Here is a 27,771-nt window from a genome sequence, read left to right on the forward strand (position 1 = left end):
GGAGAGGAGGATCCCTATTATGGATCAAATTGACTCATATAATGGATCAAAACACTTTAACAGCAATTTATTTGTGAGGTAAACGAATGGTGTGCTAGTGAAAGCATAAGTTTTGGCGTTTATTTCGGAATCGTCTTATCTTTGATTCATAACTGTGGTATGGTTTCCAATGCCCCACAGTTATGAATCAACGCTTTTGGGAATACGGTTGACATTTTATTTCCTACGAACGGCAAAAATAAGCTGAAGCATATTATAATTGATTTCGATGCTGTACAGATTTATGGTTCACATATAGAAAATGTGTTCTGCGTAATTGCAACTCTATTTGATTTGATATTCGAGGGATTCCACGGAGGCATGCAAGTCGATTCTGATCGACCATTTCAAAAATATCTGAAACTTTGCACAGTTTTTCAGTTCCATCTAAATCGTCATTTTCCGATATCAAATCTTCAAGTTGAGTCACGACTAACTTTTCAAAAGGGTGTATGTGAAAATGGTTCAAAAATATACAAAAAGCTGCACAGCAAAAACGGTTCGTTCGATTGTTAGACAACTAAAGAAACAAAGTTAGACAACTAAATAAAGATTCCAAAAAAAATACACACAGTAAAAAAAATTTTTTTTGCATTAAAAAACATAATTTTATTTTTGTCACAAAAACTCAAATATCTCAAAACCCTATCGGAATACCAACGTAATTTTTTGAGGGAAAACGGTCCATTATATTAGCTATCTACCATAAAAATTTGGTGATGGTAAGCCAATAAACAAGAAAGTTATGACATTTCAAATATTTCACAAATTTGACACTTAGTGAAAAAAAAATTTTTTTAGGACCGCAGTTTGTTGCTGAATTTTTTGTTAAGGGTACCACATGAGGTTAACAAGTTGTTTTCATGATATTTTATTTAATTATTCATAACTATCAAAGCATCTATTAGAAAGTTAGACGCGATCCAGTGTTGTGATCTAAAGTCTTGATAGTGTCATATTTTTTATTGTACGTAACTGAAGAAAAATTCTCTCAATAGTGTTGAAACCTTTTGATAAAAGAAACCTATAAGAAATCTAATATTGAAGACAAAAGCTACAAAAAAAGTTTTCTATACAGGTATACGACTAGTTTACCTGCAAAAAGTTTACCTCGTAGAGAACAAGGCGGGTCTATACCCAGGTGATCTAGTATACGTAAAGCAGGTCGGTTTTCTCGGCGCTGGTTTTCTCCACAAAGTTAAAATCTGATTACACCTGGGTATAGACCCACCTTGGTAGAGAATAGACTTTGTTAATCATATTTGGGAGAAAGCGAGTAACTTCAACAACATCAAAAACATGATAGGTACATACCATGAACATACTCACGAAAAAGCTAAAAATATACTACCACTATGGTTATAAAAGATTTAATTGTAAAATTTTTCTTCAGTCTAGCAAACGACACCAAACTAGTCAGTAAAAACTTAAAAGTGATTTTGTTTATTAAAATCTAACGAGCAACATGAGTAGTCGCTTTCTCAACTGTTGCAGGCCGTTTGCAGAAAAAAGTGTTCGAAAGAGCTACGAAATCTCACCGAAAGCACCATAGATAAACTGAAAGCGGCTGGTTATGCTCCTATGTCTACATTGAATACAAATTTACGCATTTGTACGTCCTGCCGTTTAAACGTTGACAAACGGGCAATCTGTACATCATCGGTGGATCAGGTTGCAGGAAGTTCGAAAACAACAACAACTGAGGAATTACTAGATGCACCGACAACAACTGAGGAGTTACCAGAAGTACCAAGTGCAGATAGTCTTGCCACGGTACCATCAGCGACATCTGTTTCAACAAATCAATCAGAAGATGAGTGCATCCAGAAGATCAACATCAAACGCTTCAACGAAGGGATAGCTGGAATAAAAGTGACTCCGATTAAATGGACGAAGATGGGTTACGTCAATTATCCCGAGAAAAAATACCGTGAAATCAACGAAGCTGTACGAAGAAACCTCTTCAAATTAGGACCTGAGGATGTGGAAAATACAGACTACGATGAGGTAATTATGAATATGAAGGAAAGGTTCTCGAATCTAGCCACGACAAGGAAAGAAAAATTATTGATTTTGTCGATGCTGCCAAGCTCGTGGTCTATTCAAGACGCCATTGATGAGTTCAAAACCAATAGAAATACAGCAAAAGAGGCAAAACAATTCAAAAATAACTGTCTTGCAACCAAAAATGCTAGGTCGAGTACTTCATTAACAGATGAGACAAAAGAAAAAATAATTCAATATTTTGAAGACGATGAAGTAAGTAGAGCTATGCCTGGCCAAAAAGATTATGTATCTGTAAAAAAAGATGGAAAGCGTCAAGCAATCCAAAAACGATTAATGATGACTACTTTGAAAGAAGCGTATACACGCTTCAAGGAAATTAATGAAAATATTAAGGTAGGTTTTTCCTCATTTGCAAGCCTTCGTCCAAGGCAATGCAAGCTTCTATCCAACTCAGGAACACATAATGTTTGGAACGTACAACAAGCTACAATTCATCCATTCGTTATTTATTTCAATGGAAGTACGCAAATTGAACATTTTAGTTTTATTGTAATTTCCGAAGATTTAAGACACGACTCAGTATCTGTAAATTTGTTCATTGCCAAAATGATTAACTTTTTACGCGTTGATAAGGATAAATAAATCAGAAAGATATATTTCATGTCTGATGGAGCAGCATCGCAGTACAAAAACCGTAAGAATTTTTCGAGCCTATGTCAATTTAAATCAAAGTACGGAATTGATGCAGAATGGCATTTCTTTGCTACGTCACATGGCATAGGTCCTTGTGATGCTATTGGAGGAACCATAAAGCGCATGGCCACAAGAGCAAGTTTAGCCAAAGAACGTGAGCATCCAATTAAAACTGCAAAAGAACTATTTGATTGGGCGAATCGCAGAAAAGAAGAAGATTTAACAGAATTATCATTTTGTTTTACTACTACTGAAGAGTACGAATTAACGGCATCAGAGCTCAGCGAGCAATATAATAACGCGAAAACGATCCAAGGAACCCAAAAATTTCACTGTTTCATTCCATTGTCAGAAAATAAAATTAAAGCAAAACTATACTCGAACTGTACTGATAATGATGCAAAAGTGTTCGATATTGTAAAAAAAATGAATAACAATAAATAAATAAATAAGTATTAATAAAATGTTTTCATGATCTCATAACGCATACCCAAATCCAAAACTTTTAAAGTTTATATATAACATTTAGAAACTCATCGATCATACTCTAAAAAATATATCCTGGTAAAAAAAAAGTTATTCTCGTGTAATCTGTTAATTCATTTTAATTTATACATATATACATATACATTTAATATTTATACATATACATAATATTTATACATATAATATACATAATACTAATGAATACATGAAAACGACTTGTTTAATTCACGCAAGGCCCTTAACAATAAAATCAGCAACAAACTGCGGTTCCCGTAATAATTGACACCGAAACACTACTAAATGTGACAATTGTGACATGTTTGAAATGTCATACCTTTTTTGTTTATTGGTTTACCATCACCAAATTTTTATGGTAGATAGCTAATATAATGGACCGTTTTCCCTCAAAAAATTACGTTGGTATTCCGATAGGGTTTTGAGATATTTGAGTTTTTGTGATAAAAATTATGTTTTTTAATGCAAAAAAAAAATTTTTTTACTGTGTGTATTTTTTTTTGGAATCTTTATTTAGTTGTCTAACTTTGTTTCTTTAGTTGTCTAACAATCGAACGAACCGTTTTTGCTGTGCAGCTTTTTGAATATTTTTGAACCATTTTCACATACACCCTTTTGAAAAGTTAGTCGTGACTCAACTTGAAGATTTGATATCGGAAAATGACGGATTAGATGGAACTTGAAAACTGTGCAAAGTTTCAGCTCAATAGAAAAAAATGAATTAAAAAATTTACCAAATTTTGGTGCTGTTGCTTGGAATCACTCATTCCCATTTTAATCCAACTCTGATCCATATCTGTGTGCTACCCATAACTGTGGGATGACTGTACGACGAATAATAGCGCTTACGACGGAGTAGAACGAAACCCTACTTTCAACGGCGTAACCAAAATCATTCCGACTCTGGTTGTACCAAAATTAATCATGCCTTTGTGGCATGGATTTTTGGACCAAATATAATATTCAACCAACAGTCGGAGAATGTTTCCTAATTGATGATTTTGGGGAAGATGAAACCATAAGCTAACGTCCTCTTCTATTCTTACGATTGAATAGCAGGAAACAACAAAAAAAATCTGCCAGCCCGCAAGGGACAATAAGGCCATCCATGAGACAGCTGCAATCAGCTGGTTTTTTTGTTTACCATGTGCTTTTGACGTTTCACGATCGGAGTGACTTTCGATTACAAAGGAAAAAGTAAAGCTCCAATAACACTCACATGATTTGTTTACTCTTTCATTTCGGTTGCATTCACACTTTTAGCTGTCAGTCCTATCACGAAAAGTCCTCATGGATAGCCTTATTGTCTGATCAGCTGATTTGAAACGTCTTGTGAAAAGGCCTATACAGCATTCAGTGTGCTAGGCAAGGGAATGGATCATAAAAATAACCAAAACGGCCGCTATGGAAAGCATAGATAGCGCCACGGTAGCCCTGTGTGTTTGACAGAACAGTAATGCTGTCACAATGTTAAATCCCATATACAGTTGCGCCTTTGTTTTGATGCGGTGAGCACCGAAAAAAATTACCTTCAATGATCCATTGTTCCAATACTCCCGTATGCCTTTTGGTCTGGTCAACAATCCAGGCACCCTGCCAAAGCTACACAGCATAAAACCATGTCGTAAATTTCAGTTTATTTTCATGCACAGATTTTGAGCATTAAAATAAACTGAAATGTCAACGATAAATCTCTTATTTTTCAATCGAATGCACTTTAAAATTACACGATCATGTAGTATTCAAGCATCTTTAGTTGAAAATTGAACGTGATGTCGTAACAATAGATTAATTTGGTATATTTTTATTATATGCCTTAGTTTATACTACATTGAAATTTAAATATTTTTATCTGTGTAATGTACGGTGCGTTGGAACCAAGGTTAGAATCGTATGTCTTCGTCTACCTCGACGATAGCGTCGTAGTGACGGAGACATACGAGCATCAGGTGCAGCGCAGCTGCTGCGAGAAATTGCACGCAGGCCAAGAGAGGCAAACTTGTCCATTATTTTGGAAAAGTCACAATTCGGCATTCCAAAAATACCAATCTCCTTAGTACACAAGACCTTCGAGCTAATCCTGAAAAAACTCGACCCATCGTTGAGTACGAGATACCCAAATCGATCACAAAACTAAGGAGATTTCTGTGCACTTTTTTCAAAGGGGTGAAACTAGCATAGCAATGAAAGGTGCAAAATTTTCATCTATACAATATTTTTTTTATTTCTAATGAAATGGATTTCTACTTCTTGAACCGTTCTAAGGTCTTCCATTTTGGAATGATTTATTATGTCATCAGTTGGTGTGATTGTAAGAATTGATTTATTCACTTAAAATTGCAAAAAATGAGATCAAGCCCTTTTATGTGAATATCTTGAATACGCCCTTCTCATATGTCGCCCTCTGACAGATCAAAAATCAATTTCGCCCGTTTGTCTGTGGGTGCTGCTTGTCAAACGCAGGCTCACGCTGTCGGAGCCAAACATTCCAGATTGTGGTTATGTTACTTGTGAGAGAGTAATGTGATTGCTTGAGAAAGTATTGTAATCTCAGAGATAAAAAATATATTTATTTTTGTTATTTTCTTTATATTGCAACAAATTGTTTAATAGCCTAAATAATATTTAAGACTTATTTTAACAACAGTGTACCTAATATTCACACAAGGATAAATATTTGACACTCCATGCGCAACATTTTGTCGGTTGAGTATTTCTTCTCCTTTTGGCTTTAAGCCACCCAAATAATCTATAAAATCAAAGCGTTCGAGATGCTGACGCCATCGGTGTTTCTGAAATTGATTAATCAGAATCGTCGTTTTCGATGTTATTCGGTTTGATGCTAGGAATCGAGTTGATACATCTTATTACCCCACCTTATTGATTGAGGGGGTATGCTACGACCGGAATAATAAAACCATCGACATGATCCTTTCAATTGCTCCTCCGGCAACTTTTGAACGAACTCAGCGTTGTAATCCAAAGGCACCGCAGCACCCAGGTTTGTCTGGCTGTTTTGTGTTGGTTAATTTCGCCCAGTGTCAGAGCCCGTTTGACAATCGCGTTTGCAGTACGGCCCTTCTGCGTTTATGTTTATTTTGATTGTTTTTTATGTTGCTGGATCAAATTTTGCATAAACTCTGTTTTTTTTTTCATTGTTTGAATAATCACGATTAATCCAACCGTAAGTATTTTTTTCCAGATCGAATATAGCAGAAGTTCGTAATGAAAAATATATAGATCTTTCAGATATCATAAGGGGTAACATCAGCGATATGAAGAATGCGATCCCGATGAAGGCCCGCTTGTTTCCGATCGATAAATTTCAACTGTAGAGTGGTGTTTGCCTACTAATACAACGGAGATTTCTTTGGAGTGAGTAACTACAACTGATTCCGAAAGGTGTCGATGTCGGAGCCAAAATACCACAGAACTGCTTCAAAAAGTATTTATTCCAAGATTGAAATGCTGCTGCCCCTGAAGTGCTTGTAGTTCGATCACTAATGAAGGCTGTGTCGGAAATTTATGTTGAACAATCGTCCAAAGAACTCACAAAGTGCAAATTTCGCATGTGTAATTAGGGTTCCAGTGCCATTGTCTTTTAATAGTGGACCATAACTTTGGTCATTATCATATTATTCTAGAAAAGTAGATTTTCGTTGTTTGTTAAATGCAAAGTAATACGTAATCATACACAATGTATTTCTTAGAATGATTTACGAATAATTAAATGTTGGTAAAAGAAAAATAAACTGTGTGGAATGTAAAACAGAGTATATACACACTTAATCGCGCTTTTTCTGTTCGGTAATTTTTTTACGGTGTTCGAACCGTAAAACACAAAAAATACCGAGTTTTCAGCTTTTTTGGTGAAAATCACTGAGACTCAGCGATACTTTTTCGTATTTTACTGAAAACGGTAGTCGCTTGTACTGAACACATCGTAACATTCAAACTTTACCGAACAAACTCAGTTGCAGTAAAAAATCAGTAATGTTGAGTAACGAGATTTCGGTAAAAACTATTTCTACTGAGATATCGTTAAAATATAATAAAAACATTGTTCCGCAAAACATGTCAGCCAAAACGGACGCGGCTTCAACGGTGATGAATATTTTCTGGTCCAGAAAAGTTTTGTTACCCAAATCTAGCACCCATCAGGTCAGCTGCTCATGGTAAGTAGGAATAATCGAATATCTGCGACGTATTCCGATGAAATTTGTTGGAATCAGAACTGGGCTCATTTTTCTGTGCTGCACAATGCTTGAGGTTAAGTTGAACCGCTTTTTGCATGTTCAACGTAATATTGAGAAAGAAATTTATTGAGGCTTGGAACTCCACAAGTTGACCAGCGAAGACAAGTCTTCCCAGTTTCAGATTGTGTGATTTAATGTAAACTATTTGTCGCAAATATTCGATTTCTAATTCTGTGAAGAACCTTACCATGAAGAGCTGCCCAACATACTAAAGATGGAGACAAAAAAGAGTGGAGAATTTGACTGAAAATAGCATACACCATAACTGAATGACTGTTTTATGAATCCTGGATTTTGTTTTGGATATTAATTGAAAAGTAAAACAAATTAGAAGGCATTTGCGGAGTTTTGGTTAGCCCTCCCAAAAGCTGAAAATATCAGCAACCAATAATAAACAAACATTTACTGAAAAAGCCAGTAATATATACGCTTCAAAAAGTACTGACTATTTCGGTATGTTTTGACAATTCCAGGAGCTTTGAGAATTACGGAGTTTTCGGTACGATCAAAAAATTACTGAGATAACTCTGCTGTTCAAAAACCCAGTAAAATTTTACCGACTTCGGTAATAAAATCTAAGTGTGTACACACTTCTGGCATGCTTTCTGAACCCTTCTGGACTATGAGTCCTGAACCAGTGTGTGTAGACTGCTGTTCCTCGATCCTTTGTAAAATCGTACTATGGCTTGATTCTTTGATCGTTTGGCCTTGTTCAATAAATTCAATAATGGCAAAACAAAAAAAATGGGCTTAGTCTGAGTTAATCGATCAATCAATCGTTTAGACTATTTCTATTGAAATATTCTGATTCATTGATAGCCATTGGTGGCAATTCCCTGGTATCGTAATGGTTGGTCAACTTTTCGCTAGAAGCAGTAAAAAACTGAAAATTCAATAGGAATGATTCAATAATAACGTTCAAGGACGAACCAAATCATACATACCTATGATCCGAAAGTTGACGACACAAAATTTTATTGAACCGATTTAAAAAGCAGTACTTATCAGAGTTTGATTTCATTGGCATTGTTTGCAGATATTTATGATTGTTTTGTTGAGGTATTATTGCTTTAAAAGCGATGAACACTCATGGAAACAAAAAAGTGCCCAAAGAAAGCGTCAATGTTAAATGAGCCCTTTCGATCCTGTGTTTTCTTAATGGAAGATATGGTCGAAATTGCACGCTAAAAACAATTCGAATAAATTTCTATGTTGCCCTTTTGTAAAACCCTCATAAAATGTTTTTAAAAGAATAAATTTGGAAAATTCAAATGCAGTATCATGTTGTTTTTACTGCAATTGTAATCTATATAAAAACTTGATTTGTATTTTTTTATAGTTTCGCCCATTTGAAAAAAGTTAACAGATTTCTACGAATACAAACTATTACCGTCGATTTATTTCGGACTTATACCGAGATCACAGCGGTGCTAGATGATCTCCTAAGAACGAAATCTTAAATCATTAAGGCTGTGAACCGTTTCACCAGTTCGTTTAACTATTAGTTAAAATTTGACATTTCAATAGTTATTTTCCCCTCACATGGTTAAATTGAACATCGCAGTCGACCCATTTGAGCTTTGACAGTCGAGTAGTTATTTCAGAACAAAGTTGACAGATGGTTAGTTATTCTCAAATTCACGGGAGCAAAAAATAACTTTCGAACTGTCAAGTTTAACCATGCTCTAGAGCAGGGTTATTTCTAACCGGAGGGGAAATAACTATCGAGCTGTCAAATTTTAACTAAAAGTTAAACGAACTGGTGAAACGGTTCAAAGCCTCAGTGGACTGATGAAACTAAAAAAACATTCTGTACAATTAAAAAATGGCGCAAACAAACTCTCTCTAAAATATACGACATCGTTAAAAGTAAATTAGTAGCAAAAGTCCCACGAATCGTCCACAAAGCATTAAAACCTACGCGGCCGTCGTTTCTCAAAATCATTCTACGTCGGCCAGCTGGTTTTCGGGAGAAACATGAAACAATCTAGCGCCACGCATAACTTGAATTCGAAGTACGGCCCGCAGTAGCTCCCTTTTAAGGTCAAGGCTAAGATAGGGACGTCATCGTATGACCTTGAAGATCTCACGGTTATATCACTCGGAGTGAAGCCGGGATAGATAAGTAGAAATAATACATGTTTCACTAGCTCAATTTATTTCCAAAAGCTCATCTTTGGTTCACCTAAAAACAAAAAAAAACATACAACACTTACATCTGCGCATACGTTTTGTGGTAAAGATTGGACTCGGAAAAAATGTGACACTTTGTTTTGAGTGTAACTTGTTATCACGTGGGTAAAAATTAATGTAATTTTGGGTAATACTAGTTTAGAGTGTTATGTTTATGTGTGCAAAATTGTATCGCGATCTGTCAAGTAGTTTATGAGACGCTTCGAATCATGTGTTTTTGTTTGTTTACCAGCTTTGAAACTTGCTGACCCAGTTATTGTTTCATGTGGCGCTACAGTTGGGAGAAGCTCATTCAATAGGTAATGGCGTGCAGCACCATTCAATCAATCTTCCCCAGTGAAGTTAAAATCAGCAGGCAGGGAAGAATTTCTTTTATCTATCGACGTATTGGCTTATTGATTTACGGAATAGTTGAAAAGAGCGTTCAAATTGCTTTAAAACTGATGAAGTATCATTAAAATTGCTGAAACATTTCTTACTTGTAATAATAGTTGCAGTAAGGTGTTCCTATAGTGGAGGATCCCATAAGAAAACAACGGATACCGCAACTATAGGAACACAAATTAAAAATATACCGCAACTAAAGGAACAGTGTACCAATGGACCGATACACGGGTTCACAAATTTGACTTTTAAGCGGTGTCGTATTCACTCGTTGTCATGGTCACATAAACAACACGGCACTGCTCAAACTTCAACTGATGATCCTTAGTGCAGGTATTATTTTTCACTGACATGCCGTAGGTTACTGCGATGAAATCATTTTTTCCCATCAAGTCAATGGTCGTTACCTGGGAGGGAGGCACCGATACTACACACGAAATATAAGACAACGTTATTTTGAACTGCAAGATAACTCCAGCTTGCCAACAACAATCAAGGCATGCTTCGAGAAAATCGGTAGTTTCCTTTTGCTGTGTACCTTCGATCTTTCCTGACAAACATGAAAAAAGGGCCACAGTTTTCTATGCACTAAATATTCATTTTCATTGGAAAAAGTAGAACGATGCGTTTTTCAATGCTTTATGTTCAATCAGGTTAAATGGTGCTCACGTGACATTACTTGCGTTATGTGCATGAATTGATTTTCGTTCGATTTTTATCACTTTTGAAGAAATACGAAAATGTGTTTAAATCAGTTACGCGCTTTTTTCATGTTAGTCCAATGTTTGAGATCTGGGCTCACAGTGACAGTTCGTGACAGCGGAATCTCGGCTCACTATGACGTACAGAAATTTTGTATTGGTTTCTCCCTCCCAGGTCGTTACATCTCGCTACAACATTAACATGTGCATTATTTGCGCTTTCTTGAATTTAGGTGGTTAAATGAAGTTCAATCGTGCTTAGTACCTCCACTTTTAGTACATCTACCCTACTTCTCAGTGCCACGAAAAAAAAGTACTTTTCAGTGCTAAAATTAGGCATTTCACGGCGAAATGCTCTCTCTTTCGCTCTTCAACAAAACTTGAAACAATGGTGCCAGTACCTGTCAACTTTGACAGGTACTGGCACCGTTGTTTTCAGATTTCTTGTAGGAGTTGGGGTTTAAAACTGTCACTAGACGTTGCAATAATGAAAGAAAGGATGTTTCTACAGAATGCGCGCTTTCTTCCAAAGGTGAAATAGTTAGTGTTGATAATTGCATCGAAATGAGCAATCAGTTCGGTGTCTTAGACAAATTTTCCGAACACCAAATTGAAGCAGTCTCTAGCTCAGGCTCTTTGATTCAAGTGAGGAAGCAAAGAGTACCACCTATCGTGGTCAGTTGTTCCAAATTTGGGGGTTTTAGGCAGGAGATCTTGAGCTCCATTAGAGGAATCAAGATTTCCTTCCAAATTACAGAGAAAGGAGACTGTCGCGTATTGAAGGAAGCTCTAAAACATGACACAACAAGATTTGTCAGGTCAACTAGTTATTAATAAGTTTAGACAAAAATAAACGCAATCTTCTATTGCCACGATATATGCGTTATATATCTACGTTAAGTTAGGTTAGTTTAGTTGAAAGCTTTTTTTCTCTTGTAAGCAGTTGAAATCAACTCACCTACAGCAAATGAAATGTAATATGTTGTTAGCAAAATTTTAATAAAATTTTTATTTAGTTTTACCAAATTAGAATGATACTGTTTTGAACACAGAACACCTAGATAAAAGAAATTAATGTAATGGTTAGAATGATTCCTATGAAGGAATCAAAAAAATGTGATTTATCTTAAAACTTTTGAACTTCGTTACAGTAAATTAATTACAATTTTAATCACAAGTCGTAATTGAATTTATGTTTAGGATAGGTGTACACATTATGGATGCAATATGTCAACAGTATGGATAAAATCAGATTTTACCCACGATACTATAGCAGTTAATCCGGCACACATCGTTAGTATTCCAATTTTATGTCACTGATCGCTAGTATATGCTAACACTAGAGAGTGGTCTTTTCGGTTTTCTCAAATTGGTGAACCTCTCGTATGCCAGCTAGCCAAACAGTTTGCAAAAAAGCCTATTTTTCATAAATCTTAGCTATTTTTTCACGCGATGTGTCTCATTTTTCCTCTGGAACACACAAATCAAACGTAGTGGTATCGTATACATAAAGGATATGGCTTTCATTTAAATCTACCAAAAAATTGGCGGCCATTTTGAATTTTATAAAAACCTTTTTTCACCATTAGCGCACCGCTAGTTTTAAATTCTGGGATTACCATCAGAAAACTGAGGAAAAACTTAATAAGATAGGTACAAAAACTAGGTGAGCAATGATATTTACCCTGTCAAATGAACGATTTTCTAAATCATGTTCTACGATTTTGACGTACAGTCTTAAATTTTGTTCGCAAGCTCGGCATTTGAAATTCCTAAGTCAACTCGGCTTCTGCACATTTTGCTGAAAATTCAGCTAAAAAAATTGTAACCGAGATTTTCTTGAAACTGAAATCTCAGTTATTTCTACTTTTTATCTGTACCTCGAGCACCAAGGTTAACCATGTTTTCACTGAACTCAGTTGTCTTGAATGCTGATATAACGATTTGCCACCAAAGTTTACCGAGATTCCCATCATTTTATTTGACCATCTGCCATTTTATTCTCATCTACATTCAGAAAAATACATTGGTTTTGTATATAAGTGTCAAAAAGGTGTACATATCTTGGAACTGTTTTTACAATAAACTAAGTGCTGGAAATTGCCAAGTGGGAGGAAGTTAGATTGTATACAATTTTCGTTAAGTACGCTCAAAGTTTTTTTTTATGATTTTTGATGCTCAATGTCCGGTATTACGCGCTTTTTCTGCCGGAATGTAATTATGAAATAATTAGACAAATTATAAGGACACGTCAATAATCATACCCATACATGATTTATGGGCAGCCTCTAAGTTACCATTACTTGATAATACTATTGAAAATTTAAATATCTTCTGCCGCTAAAAGTGGCTTAATGAGATTGTTTATCATTTTTTCTGAGATTTCAGTTTGTGTGATGCCAAGATTTTCAGTTGAACACGGTAGCAATAACATCTCACAGAAACCGAGTTTATCAGTTAATACTATTAAACCGAGATGACTGCCGAGCGCTCGGCTGTGCGGATCTCGGTTTTCGAAAGCCGAGATTCGGCATATTATATTAAGTGTGATATATATGACGAGTGCAATCAATGCAAACATCATTTTTTGCACAACAAAAACAAGTTTTGATTTTTGAAGTCGATTGAAGAATACGAGTATTAATTTAAGTGAAAAAATCTTGGCGGTCATCTTGTATTTTGACGCCATCTTGAATGAGTTTTCACCTTGTTAGCACTCAATATGTTGAATTTCTTGTAGTATTCTTGTTCTTCTTTTTCTTGACATTACGTCCCCACCGGAACAGTGCCAGCTTCTCAGCTAAATAAGTTATAAAATATTATTTAATATGATTTTTTTTATAATGCATTTTTCGACATATTTTTGAATTCAGGAATAATGATTTGATGACTGTAACAAATGGGAACCGTCTGAATCCACTGATTGTTTTTGACCCCTTCACCGGCAGCTTCACTTTCAACCGCAATAAAAATATTCAAACCTCGATAACTTTTTTTTTGTTGCTCGATATTTTTACAACATCATTTCACAACTTCTCAAAAAGCTTTTCTAGTTTTAGAATCTATTTCATATTTGTGTGGAATTTCGGAATGTCTCAGGGTCCAGTTGACCAATGAACAATGGTCAGCTGGACCCTGAGACATTCCGAAATTTCTTGGCTCGTAGCCAAAACCCACGGTTATATTTCAGGCTACAGAATTTTTATCGTATCCGGATATTCACTCATCGGAACAATACATTAATGAGAGTATGTTGTGAAAAAACTAAGCAGTTTGGTGCAGCCGTCTTTGAGTAATAATCATTCATGTGTCTGGTACCATGATGGCCAAATAAAGATCTTAAAAATTTCAAAAAACATCATATCGTAATTTTCAGATATCTCCTAGGATAGGAGAACACGGGGCAGTATGGACACCCTAAGCCTAAGAAATTTGACAATTTTGACTAGCAAGACATAAATATTATACTGTTTTTTATATGCAGCATGCATTTTTGAACATTTGGACATTTGTTAAACATGATGTAAACAATTTATTTAGTTTCCAGAAGGAGATTTAAAAAAAACTTTATATTTGGTAGTCACCATTTAGGTAGTGGGGCAAAGTGGACACCCCTGTGGGACAGTATGCACACCCTAACTTTTATGAAGAATTAGTCTCACAATAATTCACAGGACCTCGAAAAATGGAGTATACACTCAGTCTATCACTAAGGATAGGCCAACGTGCCACTCAAAGACGATTAAATCCATTCGAAGCCTTTTTTCGTTGTGATGCTTTCAGTGTATCTTCCAGGATATTTATAATCTAAAATTGACTATTTTCAACCGGTTTATGGTTCCGTATCATAATCATTGCATAAAACATTGAATATTTTATGTTATGTTTGAATTTTAAGTTATGTTTCCTTCATTTCAAAGTGTCAGCTCTACTCTGCCAGCCGGTGCCCATTTTTCCCCAACAGAAGACGATATTTTCATATTTTTTTTTTTTTTTCAATGTTTTTGAGTAGCAGAAAAAAATAATCTGTATTTTTAAATACAACATAAATAATTGAAGATTCAACCAGAAGCTACATTATCGGACAATTTGCAGTTATTCGCTTCTCAATGCTCATATTGTGAAGCGAGAATGTTATAATTTTCGAACCCAATATAACCATGTTCAAATTTTCAATTTAAAATCAATGATAAATACAATTTTTCTGCAATTTCGATAGATGCGGTTTTGACTGATAACTAAACATTAGAATATCTTTAAAATCAGATTTACAATGACAGATATCGACATAAATTCATGAACTAGAAGAATTTTTTGAGAATTTGTAAAACAATGGTGTAAAAATAACAAGAAACAAAAAAGTTATCGCGATTCAAATATTTTTAATGTGGTAAAAAATTCAGCTGCCGGTAAAGGGGTTAATCATTTGCTTGGTGTCTATTGAATGAAGTTTATAGATTGAGCGTTAGGACACTTGTATTGGTAATCTGTAGTTGGAATGTAAAACATTGCGAAAAGAGCATTAATTTATAATTTTGATTATAAGTGCACAATTTTTTTCACGTATAATTTCTTGATTCGACGACATGGCCAGAAATACTGTATGAATAACTTTGACAGTTGACAGATGTAAATTATACACTATGAAAAATATTTACTCCAGATTTCAGATTTTTTGCTCATACACGGCAACGCGGATCTACTCAAATCTGAGTTGTTTCAACTCAAACCGTAGTTGAGCTCAATAACCCAAATTTGGCTAAATTTCCAAGGCCTCCATTAGGTACTTTGCCTTTGAAGCCTTAAAAAAAATACTTAAATTTGGTTTGATTCAACGCAAAATTAAGTTCATTCAGCCCAAGCTTGAGAATAATGCATTTTACCCAAATTTGGCTTATTGGACCAAACTACCCCCATTGAGTAGGTGCAGCTCTCTCTGTTTTTGACAACATTGGTGGGGAAGAGAGAGAATACCGAGAGATTTTAGGTTGAGAGAATAATCGATATACTTAATTTTGGGTAAAGTCAACTCAAAAATTAGGTAAACTGATTTTTCCGTGTACGGTTCAAAAAATACATTTTTTTTCGAATACACCCTTTAGTGTAAATCTTAAGTTTTTGAGCTAAATATATTCTTGTTTTTTTGAACCATAAAGTTTAACTGCCACCCAACATACATGTGAAAAATAGAGAAATTGGACGGCTTACAAGCAGACTTTGTCCCAATGTGGACGTAACGCCAATACTCAGGAGTATAATTTTGATATTAAAATTGTGGCAGCCATCTTGGAATTAGACACCATCTTCGTTTTAAGCAGTTGAATGATATTTTACCACAGACAGGCAGACATAACACTTTGAACAAATTTCTTTAAAATCGCATCGCCCAGGTTACACAATTATCACCTAATGCATAGTTTCCCGAACCCCAGGGGGGTCGTGAGCTGGGTTTTGGTGGGTTGCGAAAAAAAAATCTTGATTTGTATTATTTTTTTAGATTTTTTTCCTACATTTTCAAAGGTTTCCTCAAATCGAGGTAAATAATTTGAAATCGTTCTCATTTATTTATTTCAGCATTTGGAATTTTCTTGTAAAAATGTTAGAATATGGAAACTGTCAATAATAAAACACTCTGCTGTCGAAATATTTTGGTAAATAACAAGCCTCATTTCTCATATCGGAAAAGGTTTTTAATATGGTGAACTGCTTCACATCAACACTACTAAACAAGGAGTTTTGATAGAAATTTATATACTACATTCCTGTGTTAAACTCCTGAAACATACACTAAAATTAACCGAGAATGAAATTTGAAACATTTGTTCAAAAAATTTTATCACAAATATTGGCAGTTCAGTTATTGTTAAATATAACAGCACACTTAAATAATACTAAAATTATCAGCTCAGACAAATTTGCTGAATGTTATTGATAAACCAATAATAATAACGCAAAATGAATAACATTCCAGTTAAGAAACCTAAAACTTTTTTTTCGTGATTCCTGAATTTCTATGTGCAATTCATTTATAGGGAGCCGGAACTTATTCTAGGCACTTTTGATTCACTCCGGAAGTTTGTTTTGAAAGCTACCATACTCATATTTGGCCACGATATGCGTTGTATTAAAGTGTTTCTAATTGAAAATTTTCAGAAAATTGGTCCTAGAAAAACCGCTTATGTCAAAGGGAATCAACAAAGTGTACAAGAAGCTTTGCACTCTATTGCCATAATAAATGTATTGTGGTGAAACATAATATTGCGATTTGAACAATATTATTTGAACGAGAATCAGTGACATTGAGATGTAAGCAACATCGTAAAATCTGTCACGCGCTTGGTGCATGTCAGTGATCAGATACTGTGCCCAACAAAGAAAGTTTTTCTGCGGAAAACTAATTCCTAATTGGGTCGCGAGGAATATGCCAGACGGCTAGGTGGGTCGCTTACTCGAAAAGTTTGGGAACCTATGATCTAGTGAGCATGTTGCACAAAATACTGTTTCATGCAACAATACCTGCAGATGGCGGTAGTGTAAAATGTCATGCACGAAGAAAAACGATGCGCGCGTCTCTGGTTGTGAGGTTAGTAACATAGCAAATTTAAAATAATTGCTTAATGAGTGGTCAATGGAAATTTCGTTAGTGTTGCGTCTGTATGTCTGTGTTTCACCATCCTAGCGCTCTTCATGTTGGATAATTCTTATCTTATCTCAGCTGTTAAATTGATTGTTCATTTCGCTCAACGGTTTAAGACCAAATAAAAAAAAGAATAAATAAACAGGTAAAAATCTCATTGTACTACAGTCGACTCTCCACAACTCGAAGTTCTATAACTCGATATACTCTATAAGTCGATGATTTTTTCGGTCCCTTCAAACTTCCATACATTCCATGCTCTCCATAAGTCGATATTTCTATAACTCGATATTTCCACTAGTCGATGTCACGTTTGAGGGAAATTTCTCGCTATAACTCGATATTTATTTTAAAATCCTTTTTATTTGGGAAACGTGGTCTATTTCTTGTTTGGAGATGAAAAAATACTCTAATACAAGTTGAAAAACATGAAATAAAAAAAATATTGTCAGTCAAAATAATGTGATTTTTCGAGCATTTCGAAAAAAGTTTTCAAGTAATAGTTTGTAGAGTACAATCAACAAAATAATATTACTTTCTTACAAAGGCGATCATTTATGTATTAGAAATACAGAAATTTGTTCCTTCGATTTTGTAGTCGACTGTACTTAAAATCAAAATTGCTTGAAAATTCAAGATGTCAGCCTATTTTTTCACTTAAATTAATACTCTTATTCTTCACTCGACTCAAAGGAAACACCAACGATTGAAAACTTGTTACTTTGTTGAACAAAAAAATATGATTGCATTGATTATACTCGCCAAAATACGTCAAAATCGTAGATCATGATTCAGAAAATCGTTCATTTGATAAAGTAAATGCCATTGCTCACCTAGTTTTTGTAGCCTATCTTACTCATTTTTTCTCAGCTTTCTAATTATAATCTCAGAATTCAAAACGAACGGTGCGCTAAAAGTGCAAAAACGGATTTTCTGTCAAAATTCAAAATGACCGCCAAAAATTGTTTAGCTTCAAATGAAAGCTATATCCTTTCTCTATACGATCCCAATAAGGTTGGTATTTTCAATGGAAATATGAGACATATATCGCAAAGAAATACCTAAGATTTATCAAAAAATAGGCTGACATAAAATTGAAATTCAAACCATGTGTGCCAATGGCGGACTGATTTCAGCGAGTTGCTCAGCTAAAGTCGTTTTCTTTCTTAACATGGCCGTTATGCTTCCAGTCCCTCTTCTTATTTTGGGCTTCCCGAATCCGAATAATTAAATTTGAACAATACTACTGAAAACATCCAAATGTAGACAATTTCCTCACCAGTTTGCTGAAATCTGACAGAAATTCAATTTTTTAACAAAGTGAGCAAATTGGTACAAATTTTTAGGATAAATTATAAGCATCCTCCTTGAGTGCTGACACCATGTCCGAATTCTTGTTTAAAATAAAAGATTTAATTTTCACTCAGAACATGATTTTGAGATGGCACACTATTTTCATAGAGATAAACGTTATTTAACAAAATGAATTCACAAAACACAACTAGACAATAATCAAGACAAACAACGTTTATTTATGACAGGTTACATTGTTTTTTTTTTTATGATCTATTAGTAAGGGTATCTTCAGCAACGCTACAATCGCGAGTTATGCTGAAGATTGCCAAATAAATAAAACAGTGTAACGCGGTGATCTATTTCAGCCTAGCGATCAATTTTACCGGAATTCACGGTATACAGGATTAGAAGTTTAAGAAATCTTTTGATTTATCGTGAAGATAAATCGAAGCTAAACCTCAAATTTTCATGACCACAAATCTGGAAAACCAAACATCCGTTTGAGCTGAAAGTTGATCGATTGGTCAGCACTAGCAAGTAACCAACCGATCAAGTTTTCAGCTTAAGCGAATGTTTGGTTCTCCAGATTTATGCTCTTAAAAATTTGAGATTGGGCTTGGATGCACCTCCATCTTAAAGTAAAATATTCAACGTATGATTAATTTACTAAACTATTAACGGGTACTTTTATAGTAATAAACAACAATAAAGATTAATCTTCACATATCATTACCAAGCAAAATCGTACTTACCCTCATCGTAAGTATTTTTCGTATCTCCCTGCCAATCTTTTACAGTCCAAGACAAAATTCTTACACCTTCAGCTCATCGGATATTTTTAACACGCTTGATTACTTCACAGGGTTTCAAACACTGAACCTGAATTCTCTGCAAAAAAAACTTCTCACTAAACTTCCTTCCTTCTCTTCGTTCTTCAATTGAAAAACACACTCTCGGCACAAACACGAACGCTTGCCGTAAACAAATTATTCAACAATGGTTCTATTAAATATTTCAATCACATAATTTCTCCTCCCAAAACCCACCAACTGAACGAACGCAAGCCGCGTGTCGATGATGCCTTCTATCACGACTTTTTTTCCTTACACTTATTGTTGGCCCGGTGCCTTCTTCTATCACATAACTTCTCCAGCCAGCCTAGAGTGGCTTACTGAACAATTCAACCGACCACCTTTACGCCTCAACAAACTCCGATTGACTGACGGTTAATGACTTTCAACTTCTAGTCATATTTGTATTTTTTGCACTAAGCTGGATTGGGCCGGGGACGTCAACCGAACCCTAAAATCTGCCACTTGTGTGTCAATGTGAAGTGCATCGAGCCGTACACGATAAGGAAGATCCATTCACTAACACCCGCGACTTGGGATCGTAAATTCCCAAAACGCCAAGCTCGAAGTACGTAAGCTCAACGAGTATTTTTTGATAACACCCTCATCACTCTTGTTCGAGTGCCTCCCATAACCGCAATCAAGTGGCAACTGATACCCCTGTAATTCTTAGGTATCATCACTTAAACGGGGTAGGTACTTAAGAACGATAAGAAAAACAATCAAGTGTTTGTGCAAAGTTAATCGAATGACAACTTGTAAAGCACAATCTCTCTACTCACTACACAGGTTCCACATCTTACACTGGTCTTGGAGAGCCACATTTAATTACACCGGATAAACACTATCTGCATTTCGTGGATTAGTTTTTCTACGGCTTACTATCACTCGCTTGTTGCAGCACATCACCATCGTTCCACCTAATTGATCCGTTCGTTTGAAGACTCAAACGATAACTATCGGCCAGCAACGATGTTTGGGCTTATCCGATTCCATCCATACCTGGTGCAGTGCTGCAGTCGATCAAGTGAAACATCTATTGCTGTACAGTGGTGGCATAGGGAAACGGAGGTAACACTGATGAAATTTCCATCGACTACTCATTGAACGTACTGGGAACTTGCGTTACGATACACATGCAACAATTATGCCAAATAAAGCTCTCAGTTAATAACTGTGGAAGTACCCAAAAGAACACTTTACTGAGAAGCAGGCTCTGTCTCAATTGGAACGTAACGCCAGAATGAAGAAGAAGAAGGTTCACTTAATGACCAATTCCATTTAGCAATGCTCGCAATGCTACAATCCTCACATCCAGAGGCGCGCCTTCTGTAGGCCTTGATACAGAAAGCAGGATTTCGTGCAACATGATCACATTTGAATCACATTGAATTTGTTCCACGTGTTACGTCTGTTTGTCCGTGGTGGCAGGGTATGCACCGTTAAAAACCACTTAAAGTAATCGTACATAAGTGGGACCCATCAACAGCATTTAGGCATCAAGTGGTAACCAATGACCAGTGAGAGTGATGGTTGGGCTCCTTCTAAGTAGCAACCAGAATAATCGATACTAGTCTGTGAGCGGACCTTGACAAAACAACGTTTTAAATCATTTGCATTCAATGCAATAAATAGCTAAATTTAAGGTCATCTGAATTTATATTCCACGCCGTCGATCTAGGGTTAGTCACGAATGAGGGCATAATGGGTTTTCAAAGTTTATCCAAAAAATGTCAGCAAAAGTGTGGTGTTTTTTGGCATAATCATTTGCATTAATAACCTATTGTTTATATTAGTTTCATGCAGGAGCATTTTAAACATGGACATGCGGCATTCATAAAACTTTTAAAGGGGTAGTTGTCTAGTTGAAGCCCGGGTAGAATGGCAAATCAAAAACATTGTCACCCCCTCATTCTCTGAGGGTGCGCATCCTTCATTTTTTTTAAATTCTTTGTTTGCATCATTCCAAACATTACATTCATTTCTTATATCTCGGTATTCTGTGATAGACAACACTATCATCCTAATTTAGTACAACAAAAAAAAAAGACTTTCATTAACATTTTGTTACAACATATTACATTTCAATTGCCATAGCAATTAGAAATTTTTACAGAAGTGTTGAATTCACTTGCTTATAAGACAGAAAAAAAATGCTTTAAATTTACTTAACCTAACTTAAGCTAAATATATAACGCATCAATCGTGGCAATAGAAGATTGCAACGATTTTTGTCTAAAATTAATAATTATTTTGTTTGACACATGGTCGTGGTTCTGCTAAACCGCACCAAGCGCCAAATTTTTCAAAAATGAGTAATTTACACTAGAGGATTCAGATTATCATAACCTTTCCACATTAAAAATATCGAATGATTTAAACAGTCCTTTGTTGTGTAAGTTCAATTTTTTTCTCTGACAGGATATGTAAAACTGAAATTCTATCCAACCAGAGCGAACCATAAACCTAAACTTGTCATTGGAGATAATTAAATATTCTGATTCAAAACAGCATTTTTTCAAATTCTTCCAAAAATGCAAAGTGGCCATTCCGGACAACTTGCACAAACAACACCAACGGATTTTTTCATGTAATGTTAGCAAACGGCTATATAAACTAAACTCTTGTTTCTGTGGTGCTGATCTATTTCCAATGAAATTTTGTCCAGCCACACAGCACCGAGTACCATTCATATAAAAATCGTGTTTTTGTATGAAGAAATGATATCAACATGCACTAAACTCTCACCCAGTGCTGTTAAATGTCAAAATTTTGTAAAAATTGAAAAGCTTGTAGCACCCTTCCATGCGAAATATAGCATAATCATATATTGCCAACCGATGGTAATTTGATAAAGGTCATCGGCAGTGCCGGATTTGGGATAGGGGGGCCCGGGTCAGATCTCTTGAAGAGCCCTTGATACAAAATGAGCAGGAAACGTTCAGTACAGGAAAGTTTAGTGAAAATAAAATAAACGGAAAACTAGAAATATGTAATATTACTTGAATATGACTGTACCCACATCATATCATGAAGGTTGAGCAAAATGAATTATCAGCATAAAATACTTGAAAATACGTACATAATAAATTATAAGATTGAATTTTGGCTGAATCGTTCTCAATCAAACTTTTTTTTTTTTTTTCAAATTTTGATGTAGGTATTTTCATTTATTTAACTTTTTGTTTATTTATTTATTGAAACACAATCGATATTGAAGCAATGAGCAAATCTATAAGCTATTTTATTTTATTTTGTGGAAAATTTCTGATTTCCCAACTTTACTATTAGAAGAAAAAAATGATCCTATATCGACTGGATTAAATAATACGCTTTTAAAAATCAATTTTATTTTCGTAACGGTACAAACGTAACAAACGATTGTCTAGCGTCGCTTTGATCAGATATACAATTGAGCAATTCTCGCTGAAACCAGGCCGCCATCGGCTCCCATCGTTAGAATTCCAATTTTATGTCCGATCAGTGAAATAAAATTGGAATTCTAATTCAAGCTGGCAATTTTTTTCAAGTTTAAATGAAAGCTATGTCCTTTCTCTATACGATGCCACTAAGTTTGCTATGTGTGCCAAGCCAAATATGAGACATATCCCGTGAAGAAATACCCAAGATTTATCAAAAAATGGGCTTGTTCGCAAACTGTTCAGCTAGCTGGCGTACGAGGGGTCCACCAATTTGAGAAAACAGAAAGGACCACCCTTGAGTTTAATCGAAAACTAGCGATCAGTGACATAAAATTGGAATTCTAACGATGGGAGCCGATGGCGGCCTGGTTTCAGCGAGAATTGCTCATTAGTCTTTGCGGACAGGAAGCAATTGCTTTCAGAAAAGCACATGAGATTTACTCTTGGTCAACTAACAACTTTCAGAATTAGCTATAAGAACCTTCCCCACCCGGATAAAAACGTACCATTCAGTGAATGGAATAAACCATTAATGTACAATATAACGTATTGGATACAATACAGCGTATAGTAATTGAATGTCGAAGCAACATTAGTCTTGTTTGAATATACAATTCAAAAACAATATAATATATTGTAAGAGAACACTGTATTGTTTTTTATTTGTTTTATACCTTACAATTTTGGTCAAATTCCTATTTTCGCGTAAAACAACTGTTGCTTTTTTCTGTGTAGCTTGTCTGAAAGAAGTAAACAAAACAAGTTCAGAAAGCAAGAAATGTTGGGTGAAAAATATTCAAAAACTAAAAATAAGTAGTTTTGTAGAAGTCACTTGACATTGGCTGTAACGACGAATGCAACCATGATAAATATCTTTACTTCTATAGGAGTTAAATTATTTACTACTGTTGGCACGAATATCCGGTAAGTTGGGGGACAATCCATTCAAAATTCATATTCTATGCTTTTCACCACTAATTGAAATACATTTCGTTGAATTGTTTTTGTATTGTACAACAATACACGAGTTGCTAATCAAGACAATACATGAACAATATATCGTATTGTATTTTCAAAATGTGTGTATGAGAAAATATCTATATTTGTATTGTTACGATACTTAACCACCCATACATTATATTGGAAAAATCTCATATACCATACAGTGAACTGTTCAAAACAATATATTGTACTGTAATTCTATTGTCACTTTACAATATACTGTATTGTATTTCCAATAAATTGAATGGTACTGTTACAATACGTTATATTGTTTTTGTATTGTATTTTTTATCCGGGCAAGGCTCATGCCTTAGTCCCTTGCTTCATAATTTTTATATCCCAGATATTGACAACAGTTATAATCTCTGTAAATAGTCCTCGACCAGAAATTGTACAATGACCTGACCATAGCAAAATTACCTTGGGCTAGTAATATAGGGACCAGTCAAAATATAATTAAGTTTAAATAATGTAGTATTTGAACAAAACCATGAAAACATTAATACGAAATTATCAAAACCACACAAGACTACAGTAGAAAATATAAATATCGAGTTGCCTTTAGAATTTTAAATGTGTTTGATAGTATAGCAGCTTCAGTACCCTGATAATAAAATAAAAAAAATGTATGAATTACTTAGGATCTTAGTCTTTTAATGATCATCCAGGACATAGAGAACTGTAATTTTGATGACAGTTGGCTGTGTAATAACCCAAGAAAAGTTTTAAAGTTTTCGATATTACTTGGGTTACTAGCTTATATTACTAGCTCTTTGAATCCATTGTTAATAGAAAATTGTTTGGGCAATTAAGGAACAGAATTACAAATGCACAACATGGATTTTTTAAAGGCCGTTCCACTTCTACAAATTTACTAGAATTCACCAATTATACTTTGAATGCTATGGACAATGGTAACTATGTAGAGGCTCTGTATACTGATTTCAGCAAAGCATTTGACCGCATTGATATCTCTATGTTACTCTTCAAGTTAGAAAAAATAGGATTTGATAAACCATCTTTAAACTGGATACAATCATATTTAACAAATCGGCAACAAATAGTGAGATATAATGGTAAAAAATCGAATCCTATCCAAGTTACATCAGGAGTTCCTCAAGGCTCACATCTAGGACCTCTTCTTTTCATATTATATGTAAATGATATTTCCTACATTCTTAAGCATATAAATATTCTTATCTATGCCGACGATATGAAGTTATTCATGGAAATCAAGTATGCTAACGACATTGACATCTATCTGAGTGAAATATCTATTTTTGATGAATGGTGTAGTAAAAGCCTACTTCAGTTAAATGTTAAAAAATGTAATTTAATTACTTTTAGCAGAAAGCGAAACACAGAAGAAACAACTGTAGTTTTAGGAAATCAAATCGTTGAAAAATGCGATAGGGTCAGAGATTTAGGCGTAATTTTAGACTCAAAACTCACTTTTATCGATCATTACAACACCATTATACATAAAGCAACAAATATGCTTGGTTTTATCAAACGCTTTGGTTCTAACTTTAATGATCCATACACTATTAAAACTTTGTACGTCGCTTACGTGAGGTCTATATTAGAGTATTGTAGTATTGTATGGTCTCCTTTTATGAAGACGCATGAAGAACGTCTTGAATCAGTTCAAAAGCAATTTCTGTTATATGCTCTTCGTAAATTGGGCTGGACATCCTTCCCTCTTCCATCTTATGAATCAAGATGCATGCTCATTGATATTCAGACATTGAAAAAGCGCCGCGAATTCGCTATGGTTTCATTCGTGAACGATATTGTTTCGCATCGTATTGATTCTCCTAACCTATTAAACAGTTTAAATTTTTATACTCCTTCCCGGCAATTGAGGAATCGTAACTTGTTTTTTATTAATCACCGTCGTACTAATTATGCAAAATTTTCTCCTCTAAACCGAATGATGAGTTTATATAATCAACATTGCGAAACAATAGACTTAACAATGTCGCGTAGTAACCTAAGAATATACTTCAACTCTGTAAGATATAGCAGTATATAGATTTAAGTATTAACATGTAGTCTACTTTGATTGACGATAATAATAAATTCACTTTGACGATTTTTATCAGCGAATTTCAGTGTTTCCATTGAAACTGGAAAATTCAGTTTTATGCGATTGAATTTTATACTTACTTTAAAATAATATAATCTCATGTCAATACATATGTTAGAAATCGTAACCGATTTGTATTTTAAATTTAAAATCATCAATGTAGAAAATAATAATAAATTAATTGAATTGTGTTTCACTTTTTCACATCTCGGGGGGCCCGGGGCATGCATCGGGAAAAACATTTCCCGATGACATTTTCCACAGGAAAGGATGATATTAGCAATATTCGATTGTCAAAGTCACGTGATGTTCATGGCATTTAACAGCTCTGCTCTCACCTTTGCTTTTTATATAATATGTTGATGGATTCATGATGGTGCGCTTTAGCTGTTCAGAAAATGACGTTTTCGCCATCGAGCTTCTTTGATAAGAGTGCGCATAATTTGTATTGAGGTTTTTGCTCTCGATTCAACAGCTCGAAATGGCCGAGAGGTAGCACGCGAAATCACCACTCGAAAGACACGAGTTCGAAAACCCGATTCATGTTTTTTTTCTTACATTGTCCCTATAGGGTTATAACAGACAGTCAAAAAAAATCAATCAACTTTGAGTTTGTGTGACTATTTCAAAACAAAGAGCACAAGCATGTATGTACAGCGGGAATGATGAATTTCGTGCCATTCCTGGTGCCCACTTCACATAAAGATTCATGAATTTGTTCAGCCAAAGTGCGCTAAATGCGAGTAACTTGGTGCGCTCTGGCAGAACAAATTCGTGGTTTTCTTCGATCGTCACAGTTTTTAAATACATTATTATGGTGTTTTTTGAATCTTTGAACACGTGAGGGCTTTGATTCAACATAATTTCTGTTAAAATAAATAATCCACCAAGGGAAAGACACATAGAATACGTTCAGGATGGCTTGTACTAATTTATTGTTCATATAGTTCCCCATCATTAAATTGTGGCCAATTCATGGGAAAATCCTTTCCATTCGTAGTGCATAAACTTTTGTCACATGCATTTCAATATGCATTGGGATGATATGAACCATTCGTCTTCATTTTTTTCTTGAATTTCTTGAAATCCTGAAACATATTCTGCCATACCGTACTGAAAACCATTTTCTTCAATTTTTGTTCAGCCAGAGTGAACTGAGTGCCCCTTAATTTGAAATCAAATCTAATTACATGGAAAATATATGATGATTTTCTTGAATATTCTATCTTGAGTTACTTATTGGACCCTGTTCGTCATTTGTTGGCGGTCAAAATTTTAAAAGAGTCATTCGCGATCTACTCGTAGATAGTAAACTTTAAAGTTAAATATCTCCAAATAATAATTTTGGCACCAAATTTCGGAAATTGAGTTTTTTACATAATTGGATGCAACAAGTAATAACCAGTGAACTCTGAAAACATCGAGGTATTTAAGGTGATGATGAATCAAAGCCAAGCCTCAAATTTTCAAGAGCACGAATCTGGAGAACCAAATATCCGTTTAAGCTGAAAACTTAATCGATTCGTCACTCGCTGGTGAAAGAATTGCTCAAGCACAGTGCATAGGCTGGTTTTAGCGTATCGTCGTTGGTTCCTCGCATTCCCTGAGCTGCCTTCTCAGGGGATCTGTTTGCAGATTCCCCCCTTGTAATGACATTTTTTCTGTCGCTTGTATTTTTGTGCGATGTTAAGTTGTTTAGA

At 34.9% G+C, this 27,771-nt stretch overlaps 1 protein-coding gene across 1 annotated transcript in view; it reads right to left on the reverse strand.

Annotated features, from left to right (window-relative positions):
- LOC5571787 (angiotensin-converting enzyme) overlaps window positions 1-19,953 on the reverse strand; it is a gene marked incomplete at its 3' end in the record, with an annotated part of 31,150 nt that extends 11,197 nt beyond the window's left edge. Inside the window, 2 exon segments of the mRNA XM_001659866.2 lie at window positions 19,460-19,595; window positions 19,815-19,953. Coding sequence (XP_001659916.2) covers window positions 19,460-19,465 — 6 coding nt within the window.
- Window positions 19,954-27,771: the final 7,818 nt, after the last annotated feature.

This window comes from Aedes aegypti, unplaced genomic scaffold (assembly GCF_002204515.2).
Source record: "Aedes aegypti strain LVP_AGWG unplaced genomic scaffold, AaegL5.0 Primary Assembly AGWG_AaegL5_hic_scaff_413_PBJ_arrow, whole genome shotgun sequence".
In the NCBI taxonomy this organism is placed as follows: Eukaryota; Metazoa; Arthropoda; class Insecta; order Diptera; family Culicidae; genus Aedes; species Aedes aegypti.